Source organism: Ascaphus truei, chromosome 7, assembly GCF_040206685.1.
Source record: "Ascaphus truei isolate aAscTru1 chromosome 7, aAscTru1.hap1, whole genome shotgun sequence".
Lineage (NCBI taxonomy): Eukaryota > Metazoa > Chordata > Amphibia > Anura > Ascaphidae > Ascaphus > Ascaphus truei.
This window is the reverse complement of record NC_134489.1, coordinates 105,092,311-105,107,336: the sequence shown is the minus strand read 5'-3', so window position 1 is coordinate 105,107,336 and position 15,026 is coordinate 105,092,311. Positions and strand designations below refer to the sequence as shown.

General features: G+C 42.4%; 1 protein-coding gene across 2 annotated transcripts in view; it reads left to right on the top strand.

The window, feature by feature from the left end:
* Positions 1-15,026, top strand: part of CNTNAP5 (contactin associated protein family member 5) — a 401,478-nt gene that overhangs the window by 256,046 nt on the left and 130,406 nt on the right. For both annotated transcript variants that reach the window (XM_075609766.1, XM_075609767.1), the window contains one exon: positions 12,825-12,944. In XM_075609766.1, coding sequence (XP_075465881.1) covers positions 12,825-12,944 — 120 coding nt within the window. The remainder of the gene's footprint in view (positions 1-12,824; positions 12,945-15,026) is intronic.

The window sequence follows — 15,026 nt, the reverse complement described above, 5'->3', positions numbered from 1 at the left end:
TGACTCACCACTAAGTTCCCTGCTTCAGCACAACCTAGGAAGGTAAACAGGGCATAGAGATGTGAGGTGTCCCTGAACAGTCAAGGGATCGCTAGGTTAATGGGGGTACCAAGTAAATGCCCAGGTCACCCAGAACCGGTATAGGGTTTCTGGGGGTTACTCAAATCAGCTACAAGATTGTGAGGGGGCTTTTAAAAGTCCAGTCCTAACATGTATAGAGTGTGGGGAATATGGCTAGTAAGAAATAACGTGCAGCTTCTTATTCTATTTCCCATAACCAAAAGACTTGGGATATTTTTAAAGTGTATATTTTAGGGAACAGTTTGTTTTAAAACATATGCTGTTGCACAGTATAATGAACTTGGACTCTCAGACAGTGCCACTGTGTTTACTCGTACAGTGGGGATCAAAAGCCAGAGAGGAAGTCTGAGGTGTCAAAACCATTTGGACAGGAGGGAAGAAGTCAAGTACCCACGTCCTCAGATCAGTGGACGCATTTTGAATTTCTATTTGGCCCACCAGACTGTCACCGTGGGGGGCATTGAGGGAATCAAGGGCCAGAGATGCCAAAATTCCCATGCCCCTTGGTTCATTCAGATTTTCATGTAACCCTGTGTGTCCTATCAGCTTGTCTCTGATTAGCTGCGGAAATTTTTCTCACATTCCTGATAGATGGGGCAGTAATCTGTAATGAAAGTCAGATGTATTATAACCCCTTGCTACCATGAGATAGTTAGTTCTCCAAGGATCTCCAAAGTGTTCTCCAGAGATTTTCAATCTTTCTCCAATGATAATAATTTCTTCTTGCGATATGTCCGGCCAACCACCATATTCATTGCTTCACCCATGTGATGATCTCAGTCTTTTTTTAATCTTCGAACTCGTATATATACACTGCATCAACATCAGCATAATCATAGTTGTTTCTTATAATAAAGAAAGTTGGAAAGTACAAACAGCTTTATTGATATGAAGGGGTTTGAGTTGGGGATGGTCGAGCCAGTCCAAATCCGTCTCCTGGATTTTCCAAATCCGTCTCCTCTTCCAAAATCCGTCTCCGGGCTGGGCGCTAAAAAAACAAATCTGCCATTGGATACCATCCAGACGGATATTTAAGAATCCAACCAACAGATTCCACAATCTGTGGTCTGATTGTTCAAAATACATTCACACGAATTGGAGATATTTCCTCCCCCCCCCCCCGCGGATAAATCCGTGTCTGGATTTTTAACAATCCCGGCCACTTATTTCAGATTGCTCTCTAAAACGAAAATAAAAAATCCGAACCTGCAAATTTGCCTTTTTGTGACTGAACCGTGGAAATCCGTGGACCGAAAGGAACCGGCCGGTCCGAGATGGAAAAATCGCCCCATCTCTAGTTTACGTGACACGAAAAGTTGTATTTATTTCCCCTCTCTATACATTACATTTACTTTACTGTTCATAAATCCTGTTTTCGGCAGTGCAGTGTTATTTTTAATGCTGAAGAATTCAAGGTACTTTGCGGGAAGTGATCATTTTTGTGGCCCAATATGGACATTCTTTATAGATGCATGCATAGACGTTAGAGATATAACTGACAGTAATTGGAGATGTGGGAAAGATTTGCTGGCAAATAAAAAACATGATATTCTTACTATTTTGTGCCTGGCAGTTATTTTAAAGGTTTCTTTGTAAAATTATTTTGGTCCCAAAGTTTGCTGTTATTATTTTGTATTGGTGATGATGTGATCAACAATAAATTGTGACTATACTACAGGGCAGGGTGTAGATTAGATATAGGGAGAATCTCTGCTTGTACTGGTCTATATTTTTTTCTCCATACAATGGCATGTTTTTTGATATGATATTGTTTGTATTTTCAATATATTTTTCTACGTTTATACTTTTTGAGTGTGTCATGTTTTTTTTGTCAACCTTATTTGGGGTTTGAAACTTAGTGTAGTACAGTATTGAGGGGTTGTGTCATTCTCCCCTTTAGATATATTCTATTTGAACCTCTCTTTAGAATATTATTATTATTAATATTATTATTATTATGTGTTCTGTGGAGTACTCCTTTTAACAACAAAATATTTAAGAGAGAGCTTCATTTTCTACTCACCCTGTAATTTTCTCACTCATACACTAACTCACCCTCTACTTCTCTCACTCATACACTCACTCATCCTCTACTTCTCTCACTCATACATTCACTCACCCCCTAATTCTCACTCATATACTCACCCTCTAATTCTCTCACTCATACACTCACTCTCTAGTTCTGTCATTTATATACTCACACACTCACTACTTCTTTCGCTCATATTCTCACTCACCCTCTACTTCTTTTACTCATACTCAATCTCTAATGCTGTCACTCATACACTCACTCTAATTCTGTCACTCACTCACTCACCCTCTAATTCTCTCACTTATACACTCACCCTATAATTATCTCACTTGTATACTCACTCTCTACTTCTCTCGCTCATATACTCACTCACTCTCTACTTCTCTTACTCATACTCATATACTCATATACTCATACTTACTCATATACTCACTCTAGTTCTGTCATTCATAACTCACACACTCACTCTACTTCTCTCACTCATTCTCAATCACCCTCTACTTTTCTTGCTCATACACTACCCTCTACTTCTGTCAGTCATACACTACCCTCTAATTCTCTTACTTATACACTCACCCTATAATTCTCTCACTCGTATACTCATTCATATTCTTCTCTCACTCATATACTCACACACTCACTCTACTTATCTCACTCATTCTCAATCACCCTCTACTTCTTTCACTGATACTCACTCTCTAATTCTGTCACTCATATACTTACTCACTTACTCTAATGCTGTTACTCATACACTCACTCTCTCACTCACTTATCCATTTTGAAGACATGTGCATGTCTGATCATGACCTCATTGTGCCTGGTATATCTCGTGAATCCATGGTTACAGAATGTACAAGACCAATGTTTGTGGGGGACAATATGCAATATGAATAGTGAAGCACAGACTATAATGCAACAAAAGAAATAGCTCTTAGAAACTGACGATAAAGGATTGTGACTGCGGATACTCTTCAACTTGTACTACATAAACCAGAAGCGAATTACAATAATGGAATAACCATTCTTCCAGATGTAAAATGCAATGCAGCTGTAATTGTACATGGCACATAGTATGAGTCAGTGTCCTCAGGTGTTCCATGTGGCAGAAAAACATCTCTAGTAATGTCCTGCATTGTAATTCAAATGAATGTATGTTACGACTTTATATAAACATGTCTTATTTCATAGAGTTAGTCTTGCACAAGATGTCAATCCTTCTGATACAGGGAGAATCTGGTAAGGAGGTTAACCGTTAAAAGCATTGTTTTAAATATAAACTTAAGTTTATTGGTTTGGTCCATTAAATAATGTTGGCATGCTACTGAAGTCTCAACCAATACTGTATACATGTAGGATCTGCTATTAGTATAACAAATCCCGGCAGAACTGAGAAGCACAGACGTGCCACAGGATTTAGTGGCTCAGTTATATGATAACAACTTATCACATCAGAATAGCCCTCACATTGGCTAATACAGACTGTTTGAAAGTAAAAAAGCCTCATGTTAGAAGTCAGCAGAAAAGCAGCGGAGGGTGATACAAACTATTTATGTTCATCTAGGCTTTGATACAGTACTTGAAAAACATTATCTTCTAGAGCAGGGGTCAGCCAACTCCAGTCCTAAAGGGCCATCAACAGGTCAGGTTTTCAGGATATCCCTGCTTCAGCACAGGTGGCTCCGTTATTTTGACTGAGCCACCGGTGCTGACGCAGGAATATCCTGAAAACCTGACCTGTTGGTGGCCCTTGAGGACAGGAGTTGGCCGCCGCTGAACCAGTGAAATGATTGTTCTGTGAATGAAAGGGAAGTCCTTATTATGTAAACAGTGCACTTTGTTTTCTTACATATTGGATGGGGGGGGGGGGGGGGAGTTCTAAAGAATTCTAAAGAAAATTATCGATTTGTTTCATTTTAGATTTGGGTGTTGACCTAATTATGGAAAAAGCACAAAATAAGTGGGAAATGTCAAAATATCCTAATAAAGCGTGACAAATGTTTACAAACTGTAAGCATACCGTCATAACAACAATGGGCAAACTAAGATAAAATAACTGAAAATCTTAAAATTATGACACAAGGTATGACACAAAAATGTAGCTATGTACTGTACACTTGGCCTTGTGTTCTGGTTTTGCTCCTAAATATATTATTTTGGTTGCTTTCTAAAAATCTTAAAGGAGCAATCCAAGCAGGGTTTTTTCTTTTCATTTTTTAAAATACAGGATGGAAGCAGGGGGTCTCCGGAGCTGAACCCCATTAATCTCAGCTCCGGGGGGCTCCCCGCTTCCAGAGATACTTACCTCCGAAGGGGGCGCCGGTATCTCCTGCATTTTTCTGCCGTTTTCAGCTCCTGCAAACCATGGGCCAATAGGAAGCGGACTGGGTGACATCACGGCTTCGTATTGGCTCGCGGGGAGCTTTGGAAATCTGCCATATTGTGAACCCTGGGGGGGGGCAATATTTGTATTTTTGTGTGTCAGAAACCGATGTCAAAAGCCTTATAAATCTTGGTATCCCGGGGGGCACAAAGGTTAAAAACTAGTAGTAAATAATGTATTTCTTCTACAGGTGCAGCCACGAGTATCCAAACACTTGCCTTTGAAAATCTGGGGCAATCTCCCAGTAATGCTGCAACATGTATGTGACATTTCTGCAGACAGACTAATGGCCCATCGCACTAACACAGCGGGGATCCCTAGCAGTCCCATTCAAACTGACCAGGGACCACCGCTTTGTTAATCCGATGGGCCATTAGTCTTTCTGCAGAAATGTCAGAGAAATGTTGCAGCATTTCTGTGAGATTGCCCCAGATTTTTCAGAGAAGTGTTAGAATACTCGTAGCTGCATCTGTACATTATCACCATCCAATAATTATAGTACAATATTTAATATTTAAAACCCAAATTCAATAAATTATCTACTGAAGAAAAAAAAAAATTCATACAGAAATCTTGTTGTTAAATGATAATAAAAATAGCTTTTCTAAAAAGAAAACAGTAATCTAAAAGTCACACATTGCTGTTGTAAATTTCATGCATTTCTGCACTTTTAAGAACCGTTGTGAAAATAGAGATAATGTTTCTCCACTGCACCAAGGAAATACAATTAAACTAAAACTCAATAAACATGCTTTCCGAGACAGTGTGTTTTTTTTCAAACAAATCAGCACTATACTTTTCTATTGCATTTCTATTATTTTTATCCCAGTACTTCGGCGAATCGGCAATAACAACACAACAGCCATTCAGTTTAATTGCTCTGAAGATTACACTGGATTCTATATTTCTATTAAGATACCTTGATTGATAGGAACACTCACTGACTGTTTAGCAGCATGTGTCACTCTTACGCAAAACTCATTTAAATACCCAAAATATGCAAGAGATCACAGTATTTTATCTGCAGTGTTGACTTAGTGTAGTAGACATACCTGCGCCTGATGGCCACTAAGCTACAGTAATTGCCAACAGGAGAGAGTCCTACCAGAAGTATTAGTGAGCATTAAAGAGACCAGTGCAGATCAACAGCTGTAATTATTGCCAAGTGCTAAATGCATTTTCTGTCTGCTTTAAACAGAAACATTTGCTGTGCTGTGTTCTGCTCTGAGATAGTTTGCAGTGTATACTGAGATTGATAAGATCCTGGCGCACTGAACATTACCTGCAGCTTTCACAAGAAAAAAATATGGCAATGCAATTATACCGTGTTCTCACGAAGCAATTTATTTGTGAAAAAGCAGTCTGCAGACACAAATAACAGGCACTAAGTGTTAGCCGATTGTAATTGATAGTTTATTGAGAAGGGTGAGCAGACTTTGCGAACACTCAAAGCTTGCAGGTCCCACAGATGTGACAGTCTCAGGAAGCGAAGTCACATGTCTGGAAATAATATTACAGGTATTATTTATAATGATGGCTTCTAGCGATATACCAGCATGTATTCCACTATGCATCGCTGGCAGGCGCCGGCCCCCACCGCAGATTAGGGAAAGTCAGGCGAAATTACTCTTTGTTTTATGCCAATAGGTTATGGAATCAGAATTGTATTAAAGAGAATTTAAACTGCAGACAGATAGAGACTTGCTGTTTTTGGCACTGGGGGAAAGTGGGGGGTGGGGGTGTGACCGTCCCGGTGCCGGAGGATTATCGCTGAGGGGCGTCCGATGCAGAAAGATGGACTTTCCACAGCGCGACCGTGGCTGCGCTGTCTGGAGGCTCTATACTTTTTGAGCCACGGCTCTGGATACAGTTAGGCTGCGTCCAGGGTGGCGCTGAGCTGGTGCGTGCGCTCACGCTCGCCACGATGAGACACATTGAGACAATGTCCTGCGTGAGCTCCCTCCTGCGCGTGCCCGTGAGCTGTAGTCGGAGCTCAGTTTCAAGAGTTTCAAAATTTTGAATGTGTAGCTCCGACATTTGAGCACATGACCAAATGTACCCAATCAGAGGACTGCAAGGCAAAACCAATGCAATGCAAGCATTGGGAGCTTGTATTATATAGCATTTCATTGGTTGCTGTCCTCTGACACGAAACGGGGCGGGGACCGGGGGGACACACACGAAACGGGGGGGGGGGACACACGAAACGGGGGGGACACGAAACGGGGGGGGGGACATGAAACGGGACGACGACACGAAACTGAAAACGGAGACATGTGAACGGGGGGGGGGGGGTAAAACGACGTGGTGGTGTGAGGGGGGGGGGGGTAAAACGGAGTGGTGGTGTGAGGGGGGGTAAAACGAAGTGGTGGTGTGGGGGGGGCAAGCGGAGTGGTGGTGGTGGGGGGGCAAACGGAGAGGTGGTGGTGGTGGGGCAAACGGAGAGGGGGTGGGGGGGCAAATGGAGTGGTGGTGGTGGGGGAGGCAAACAGGGTGTTGGGGGGGCAAACGGGGTGGTGGGGGCAAACGGAGTGGTGGGGGACAAATAGAGTGAGGGGGGATGGGGGGAGAGAGGGGAAAGGAGAGAAGGGGGGAAGGAGAGAAGCGGGGAAGGAGAGAAGGGGGAAGGGGAGAGAGAGGGGAAAGGAGAGAAGGGGGGAAGGAGAGAAGGGGGGAAGGAGAGAAAGGGGAGAGAAAGTGGGGAAAGGAGAGAAATGGGAGAGAGGGGAAAGGAGAGAAGGGGGGATGAGAGAAAGGGGAGAGAGAGAGGGGAAAGGAGAGAAGGGGGGGAGAGAAAGGGGAGAGAGACAGGGAAAGGAGAGAAGGGGGAAAAAGAGAGAAGGGGGGAAAGGAAAGAAGGGGGGAGGAGAAAATGTGGGAGAGAGGGGAAGGGAGAGAAGGGGGAGAGAGAGAGAGGGGGAAAAGAGGGGGGGAGAGAGAGAGTGGGGGAGGGTGAGAGTGAGGGAAAAGGATGGAAGGGGGGAGAGAGGAGGGAAGGGGAGGAGGGAAGGGGGGAGGGAGAGGAGGGAAGGGGGAGAGAGAGAGGAGAGAAGGGGGGAGAGAGGAGGGAAGGGGGGAGAGGGGGAGAGAGGGGAGAGAGAGGGGAGAGTTAGCTCGCAAATTTCCTATAGCAGGACAAGATTTGTCTCCTGCTTACATGCAGGTGACGTCACTGCTCAGGAGCGCCAGCGCGCTCGCTCTGCTCTTCCCTTCATCCTGGACGTAGCCTAAGTCTCGCTACAGCCGCACCACTGCTGTTGAGATTAAGGGCAGCTGGGTTTTTTTCAACTCAAAAGCATATATATATGCTCACACTGGCATCCGCCAGAAGATCAAGGATACAATGAATTGTGAATCCAAATACGTTGTATATTTTATACAATGCCCATGTGGCCTTTATTACGTGGGAAAGACAATGAGGATGCTTAAAGAGAGATTAGCCCTACATCGTTCTGCCATACGGAAGGCACTGGCTGATACTGAAAACAAGGAGGATTTGTCACATCAACCAGTAGCAAGACATTCCAAAGAGAAGAGGCATGGGCTCGCCACCTTGCGTTGTATGCCAATTGCCCAGGCACGGACTTCGGGGAGAGGAGGGAATCGCAACAGGACACTACTACAGCTTGAAGCCACACTCATCTACAGTTTGGGCATATTGAGCCCACGGGGTCTAAATGAGGACTTCAGATTAAGCTGTTTCCTGTAATCTCCGCACCTGGCCCATTGAGCTGCCTGCTGATACTAGGATTCATCTTTAACAGCAAAACCAGTGCATACTGCCTTGGGGTGTCAGCCAGTTAGCCACATTTCCTCCATCATGTCAGGCACCTTAGGTCCCTTGCAGTCAAGATCCACCTGTGGCAATGTTTGCTGAAAGCGAGACACACACAATTTATCACTAGTTTCTCCATGTGACAGTGTCTGCATTATGTGTTTATGTTGGTATTTAAGGTGTCGCTCCCTGAAAGGATACATAGTCATCAATGCATTATCATTTCTTATACTACGCATTATGCGTTCTATGGCTGAGTGCTTTCAGCATTTATATACTGTCTTTTTTGTTTGTGCAAATTATTATGCTTTGATGCACTATTTCACTTTTTATGTATGCTGGTGCATTACAGTGTGTCAGATACCTCAGGTCCCTTTTAGTCAAGAGCCACCTGTAGCAATGTTTGCTGAGAGTGTGACACAGCATGTATTCTAATTTATTACCAGTTTCTCTATTTGACATTGTCTGCATTATGTATTTTTGTTGTTTTTTTAAGGTGTCGCTTCCTGACATGATGCATAGAGTCATCATTGCATTATCATTTCTTACACTATGCATTAGGCGTTATATGGCTGAGTGCTTTCAGCATTTATATATTGTCCTAGATTCCAGTCAGCCACGTCATCCACACGTGTGTATATATGTTTTAATCCCTCACATTTTTTTGCACATTTACGGTGAGCACATCAGGTGTTTCACATGTTTCGCTTAACTTGCAGTTACAATGTGTATTTTGCACGTCCCTGAAATAGTTAATCTATCCAGGTATCAGCTCCAGATCAGTTTAGCCCATGCGCACTCTCTCCGGTTATCCAAGATATCGCTGGGTCTGGCAGACTTATGTAGTCTCTCAGCAGTAACATTATGCAATTCTTGAGCCTTTTTGCGCATGCCTAAACAAATATCAGGTAAACAAATATAGAGTTAATATATTCAAAATGGACGCTCTTCACCTGCTGATACTGTGGATGCATGTCACATAGGCAGGTGAGGCTAATTAACTGTGATTGGTTTTGTTGAATTGCACTGGGGTTTGGGATATATATATATGTATTGTGCACTGCATTCAATTGCACCACCTTGAGAAAGGTCCCACTGGGGGACCGAAACGTCGGTTTTTGTGTCTTCTATCAAATATAGAACATTTTTGATTTACTTACCTGCGTGCTGTCCCTTGATGTCGTGTTGCAACCGGTATCGTATGGTCTGTTATTGCTTTATGGGATAAGCACCAAAACTTATTTAGTTGCATATGGTGTGCCGGCTGTGCGTTGGATTCTATATATATATATATATATATATATATATATAATCAAAAAATAAATAGATGATACCGTTCTGTGGCTAACGAAATGCTTTTATTTGTGCGAGCTTTCGAGATACATTGATCTCTTCTTCCGGCGATGTTACAATGAATGAAGCAAAAAATGAAGCTTCATTCATTGTAACACCGCAGGAAGAAGAGATCAGTGTATCTCGAAAGCTCGCACAAATAAAAGCATTTCGTTAGCCACAGAACGGTATCATCTATTTATTTTTTGATTATTGAAGCTCGGCTAACACGGTACTGATACCTCTACATGTATATATATATATATATATATCTTTATACTTACCTGACTTATAAACCCACAACATATTCAGTCTCAGGCTCTTATTGTGTAAATTGCACGGATCAGCGCTATGACATGTTACAGAATAAGGGTGTCAGTCACTTACAAGCAAGAGGGTAAATAGTTTGAGTATAATTGTATTATGACAATAATGTATCTAAATTAGTTTCAACTGAATTTCAGAAGGCCCAGCATACCAGGGAATAATGAAGTAATTTAGTGTTACCATTATTATTTCACCCCTGAAATCTTCTAGGCCAGGAATGGCTAGCTCCAGTCCTCAAGAATCACCAAAAGGTCCGGTTTTAAATATATCCCTGCTTCAGCACAGATGGCCCAATCAGTGGCTCAGTCAAACACTGAGCATTCTGTGCTGAAGCAGGGATATCTTAAAAATCTGAATTGTTGGTGGCTCTGCTCTAGGTATAAAAAACCAAATACATAATATAGGGGCTTCAATGTCCCTTATTAGCACCTGAACGTTATCACTTTAAAGAGTTTTTACTCTCTAAAGTACAAAGTTATTATCACCTTGTTAGAAGAAATAACCAGCTCAGTGGTATTTTATTAACTCAACAGATTCTGTGTGTTGTAATTATATCTGACTTTGCTAATGAAACAAATAAATACTGACTATATACTGCCTTATTTACACATCACCGTGCCAATCCGTGGTTGACAGTAACTGGCTATTCCACGGCCGACAGCAACTGGCCAATCCAACGCCACAGGAACTGGCCAGTCCGAGGCCGACAGGAACTGGCCAATCTGAGGCCGACAGAAACTGGCCAATCCGAGGCCGACAGGAACTGGCCAATCCGAGGCCGACAGGAACTGGCCAATCCGAGGCCGACAGGAACGGGCCAATCCAAGGCCACAGGAACTGGCCAATCCAAGGCCACAGGAACTGGCCAATCCAAGGCCACAGGAACTGGACAATCCGAGGCCGACAAGAACTGGACAATTCGAGGCCGACAGGAACTGGCCAATCCGAGGCCGACAGGAACGGACCAATCTGAGGCCGACAGGAACTGGCCAATCTGAGGCCGACAGGAACTGGCCAATCTGATTTGATTACTATGTACAGTGGAGAGATCTTCAGAAGTATATGGATATAGTACTGTAGATGTGGCCCTGACAGGAGCAAACCGTGCACTGGTTTATGAGTATACAACATTCCTTTAACCCTCTCACTGTCAGTGGGCCAGTAGAGATTGCGCACTGATCCAAATTTCCTTCCTGGATTTCCTCTGGCTTTTAAGACAAGATCCGATCCGCACGTGGAAATCCGAGTTTGGATTTCAGCAACTTTTAGCCAGCGAGGATTCTTTCAAATCCACCCAGGGTGCTCGGATCTTTAAAAAGCTTTAACATGAATCCAACAACAGATTGGATTCTGTTTCCCGGATTTGGGTTTTCAGTAATAAGAAAAAAAAACTAATCTGCTGTTTTAAGACCAATCTGCAGCTGACAGGAACTGGCCAATCCGAGGCTGACAGGAACTGGCCAATCTGCAGCTGACAGGAACTGGACAATCTGCAGCTGACAGGAACTGGCCAATCTGCAGCTGACAGGAACTGGCCAATCCGAGGCTGAGAGGAACAGGCCAATCCGAGGCTGACAGGAACTGGACAATCCGAGGCTGACAGGAACTGGACAATCCGAGGCTGACAGGAACTGGCCTATTCCAGGCTGACAGAAACTGGCCAATCCAAGACCGACAGGAACTGGCCAATCCATGGTTGACAGTAACTGACCAATCCGAGGCCAAAGGAACTGGCCAATCCGAGGCCGACAGGAACTGGCCAATCTGAGGCCGACAGGAATTGGCAATCCAAAACCGACAGAAACTGGCCAATCCAAAGCCGATAGGAACTGGCCAATCCACGGCCGACAGGAACTGGCCAATCTGAGGCCGACAGGAACTGGCCAATCCGAGGCCGACAGGAACTGGCCAATCCGAGGCCAACAGAAACTGGCCAATCCGAGGCCGACAGGAACTGGCCAATCTGAGGCCGACAGGAACTGGCCAAACCGAGGCCGACAGGAACTGGCCAATCCGAGGCCGACAGGAACGGGCCAATCCGAGGCCGACAGGAATGGGCCAATCCGAGGCCGACAGGAACTGGCCAATCCGAGGCCGACAATAACTGGCCAATCCGAGGCCGACAGGAACTGGCCAATCCGAGGCTGACAGGAACTGGCCAATCCAAGGCCGACAGGAACTGGCCAATCTGTGGCTGGCAGGAACTGGCCAATCTGAGGCTGAAAGGAACTGACTAATCCGTGGCTGACAGGAGGTGGCCAATCATAGGCGAACTCAAATTCGAGCAAAACAATTTCCCATCTCTACAGGTCAGACACCTCTGGCAGCGAAGAGGAAATCTTATTCAAGATAATGGAAAGCTTCCGAGACTTCATTTCTAATGCACTTAATTGTATGACTAGAAATAAACAATGCTAAGTAAAAAAGCAGGGTGTGAATTACTGCGGGTCTCACATAATGTCAACCGTGTCTGCTTTACCCTTGTCCTCACTAAGGTATCAGACAGTGATGCTCTTGCCAAGAAGTCTCTCATAAAGATAGGATTTAGAAGGGAAAAAAAAGGTGTAGGCGTATTATATTCATGGCAAATGTTTCTGAGTATCCTGTGAGACCATATGGAAAGCAGCAAACGTGGTATTCAGTCACTTAGATTTAAATTGGCAACGCTCCACTCCAAGATGTGATGGACATATTCCCCAGGCTAAGGACAGGCAACAGCTAGACTGCTGTAAAAATAATACTGCTGGGTGAATAACCAAATATTACTTTATTCCCTTATGGGCAAATACGAGGCTCGGAAACAAATCTGTGCATAAAAATATGTGACACTGTTTGAATATAGAATTATTGTTGTCTGTGAATTCAATGCCACTAATGCATTTATTTATACATTTCAGCCATCTATGAGAAATCATGTGAAGCCTACAGACACAAGGGCTATCCGTCTGGTTTCTACTACATTGATTCAGATGGAAGTGGGCCACTCGGACCAATGCATGTTTACTGTAATATAACTGGTAAGAACACCAGCATATTCATTCATATTTAACACAGTCTTTTGAATATTTCATAATCTCTTTTTTATATTAAAAAGGATTGCAAGAGCCAACGTTCTTTAAATCAGCAGAGCTTCCATATTGTCTCTTGCTTTAATTTGAGAGTGGCGTACCACTTTCATTTGAAATGGATCTGTTGCTTCAATTTAAAATGGTTACCACCTGCCTCAAAATACAATACCAGATAATGGTAATAATACAATATCTGTACTTCCTACTGCTGAAATGACTGTAGGTAGATAAGAAATCAGATGGGGTTCTCCATTAAATACCAGCATGATTGTACTTGATATTCAGTAGATAGGTTATCTCAGGTACTTGTTGTTCTTGTATATTGTTCCTAGACCATGGGTGGCCAATTCCAGTCCTCTAGGGCCACCAAGAGGATAGGTTTTAAGGATATCAGAATTACTGATCCTCTGATTGAGTCCCCTGTGCTGAAGCAGGGCTATCCCTAATACCTGGCCTATTGGTGGCCTTTGAGGACCGGAGTTGGCCAGCCCTCTGCTTTAGACAATCACTTTTTGTATACGCCCCTCTTGTAGTGAGTAGATCTAAGCAGTAGTCACACTCACCTGGTCCATTTTTGCTTCTTTTTTCATTTTTTTTTTAAAAAAACACCCATAATTTGAATAATTGCTACTGTATGTAGGTTATTGTGAAATGACCCAGCGGTTCTTATTGTAGCAAATTTACAGTAGCTTCTGAAAGAAGAATATTGTATGTTCCGTGGTATAGTATTAGAATATTGTATGTTCCGTGGTATAGTATTACAATATTGTATGTTCTGTGGTATAGTATTAGAATATTGTATGTTCCGTGGTATAGTATTACAATATTGTATGTTCTGTGGTATAGTATTAGAATATTGTATGTTCCGTGGTATAGTATTAGAATATTGTATGTTCCGGGGTATAGTATTAGAATATTGTATGTTCCGTGGTATAGTATTACAATATTGTATGTTCTGTGGTATAGTATTAGAATATTGTATGTTCCGTGGTATAGTATTACAATATTGTATGTTCTGTGGTATAGTATTACAATATTGTATGTTCCGTGGTATAGTATTACAATATTGTATGTTCTGTGGTATAGTATTACAATATTGTATGTTCCGTGGTATAGTATTAGATTATTGTATGTTCTGTTGTATAGTATTAGAATATTGTATGTTCCGTGGTATAGTATTACAATATTGTATGTTCCGTGGTATAGTATTAGAATGTTCCGTGGTATAGTATTAGAATATTGTATGTTCCGTGGTATAGTATTAGAATATTGTATGTTCCGTGGTATAGTATTAGAATATTGTATGTTCTGTGGTATAGTATTAGAATATTGTATGTTCCGTGGTATAGTATTAGAATGTTCCGTGGTATAGTATTAGAATATTGTATGTTCCGTGGTATAGTATTAGAATATTGTATGTTCCGTGGTATAGTATTAGAATATTTTATGTTCTGTGGTATAGTATTAGAATATTTTATGTTCCGTGGTATAGTATTAGAATATTGTATGTTCCGTGGTATAGTATTAGAATATTGTATGTTCCGTGGTATAGTATTAGAATATTGTATGTTCCGTGGTATAGTATTAGAATATTGTATGTTCCGTGGTATAGTATTAGAATATTGTATGTTCCGTGGTATAGTATTAGAATATTGTATGTTCCGTGGTATAGTATTAGAATATTGTATGTTCCGTGGTATAGTATTAGAATATTGTATGTTCCGTGGTATAGTATTAGAATATTGCCATTAAGAGTTAGACTTTCAGGCTTCAACTGTAAAGTACTAAAACATTAGACAACTTTCTTCATGAAATAAAAGTAGGAACTTTTTGCTCAGCCCTACATTCCTATCCCAGTCCTGGAGCTATTACCCCCAAAATGTTGTTCATCCACTGATGGAAAAATGCCCACTGACACAAACCAATTGGCAAGTCATTCCGTGAGCAGAATCATTGACATTCGCTGCTCTGCTTCTCTGACCGACTGGAAGCTGTCTGACCATTTTGGGAAAGAGCAAATGCCCTCACCTG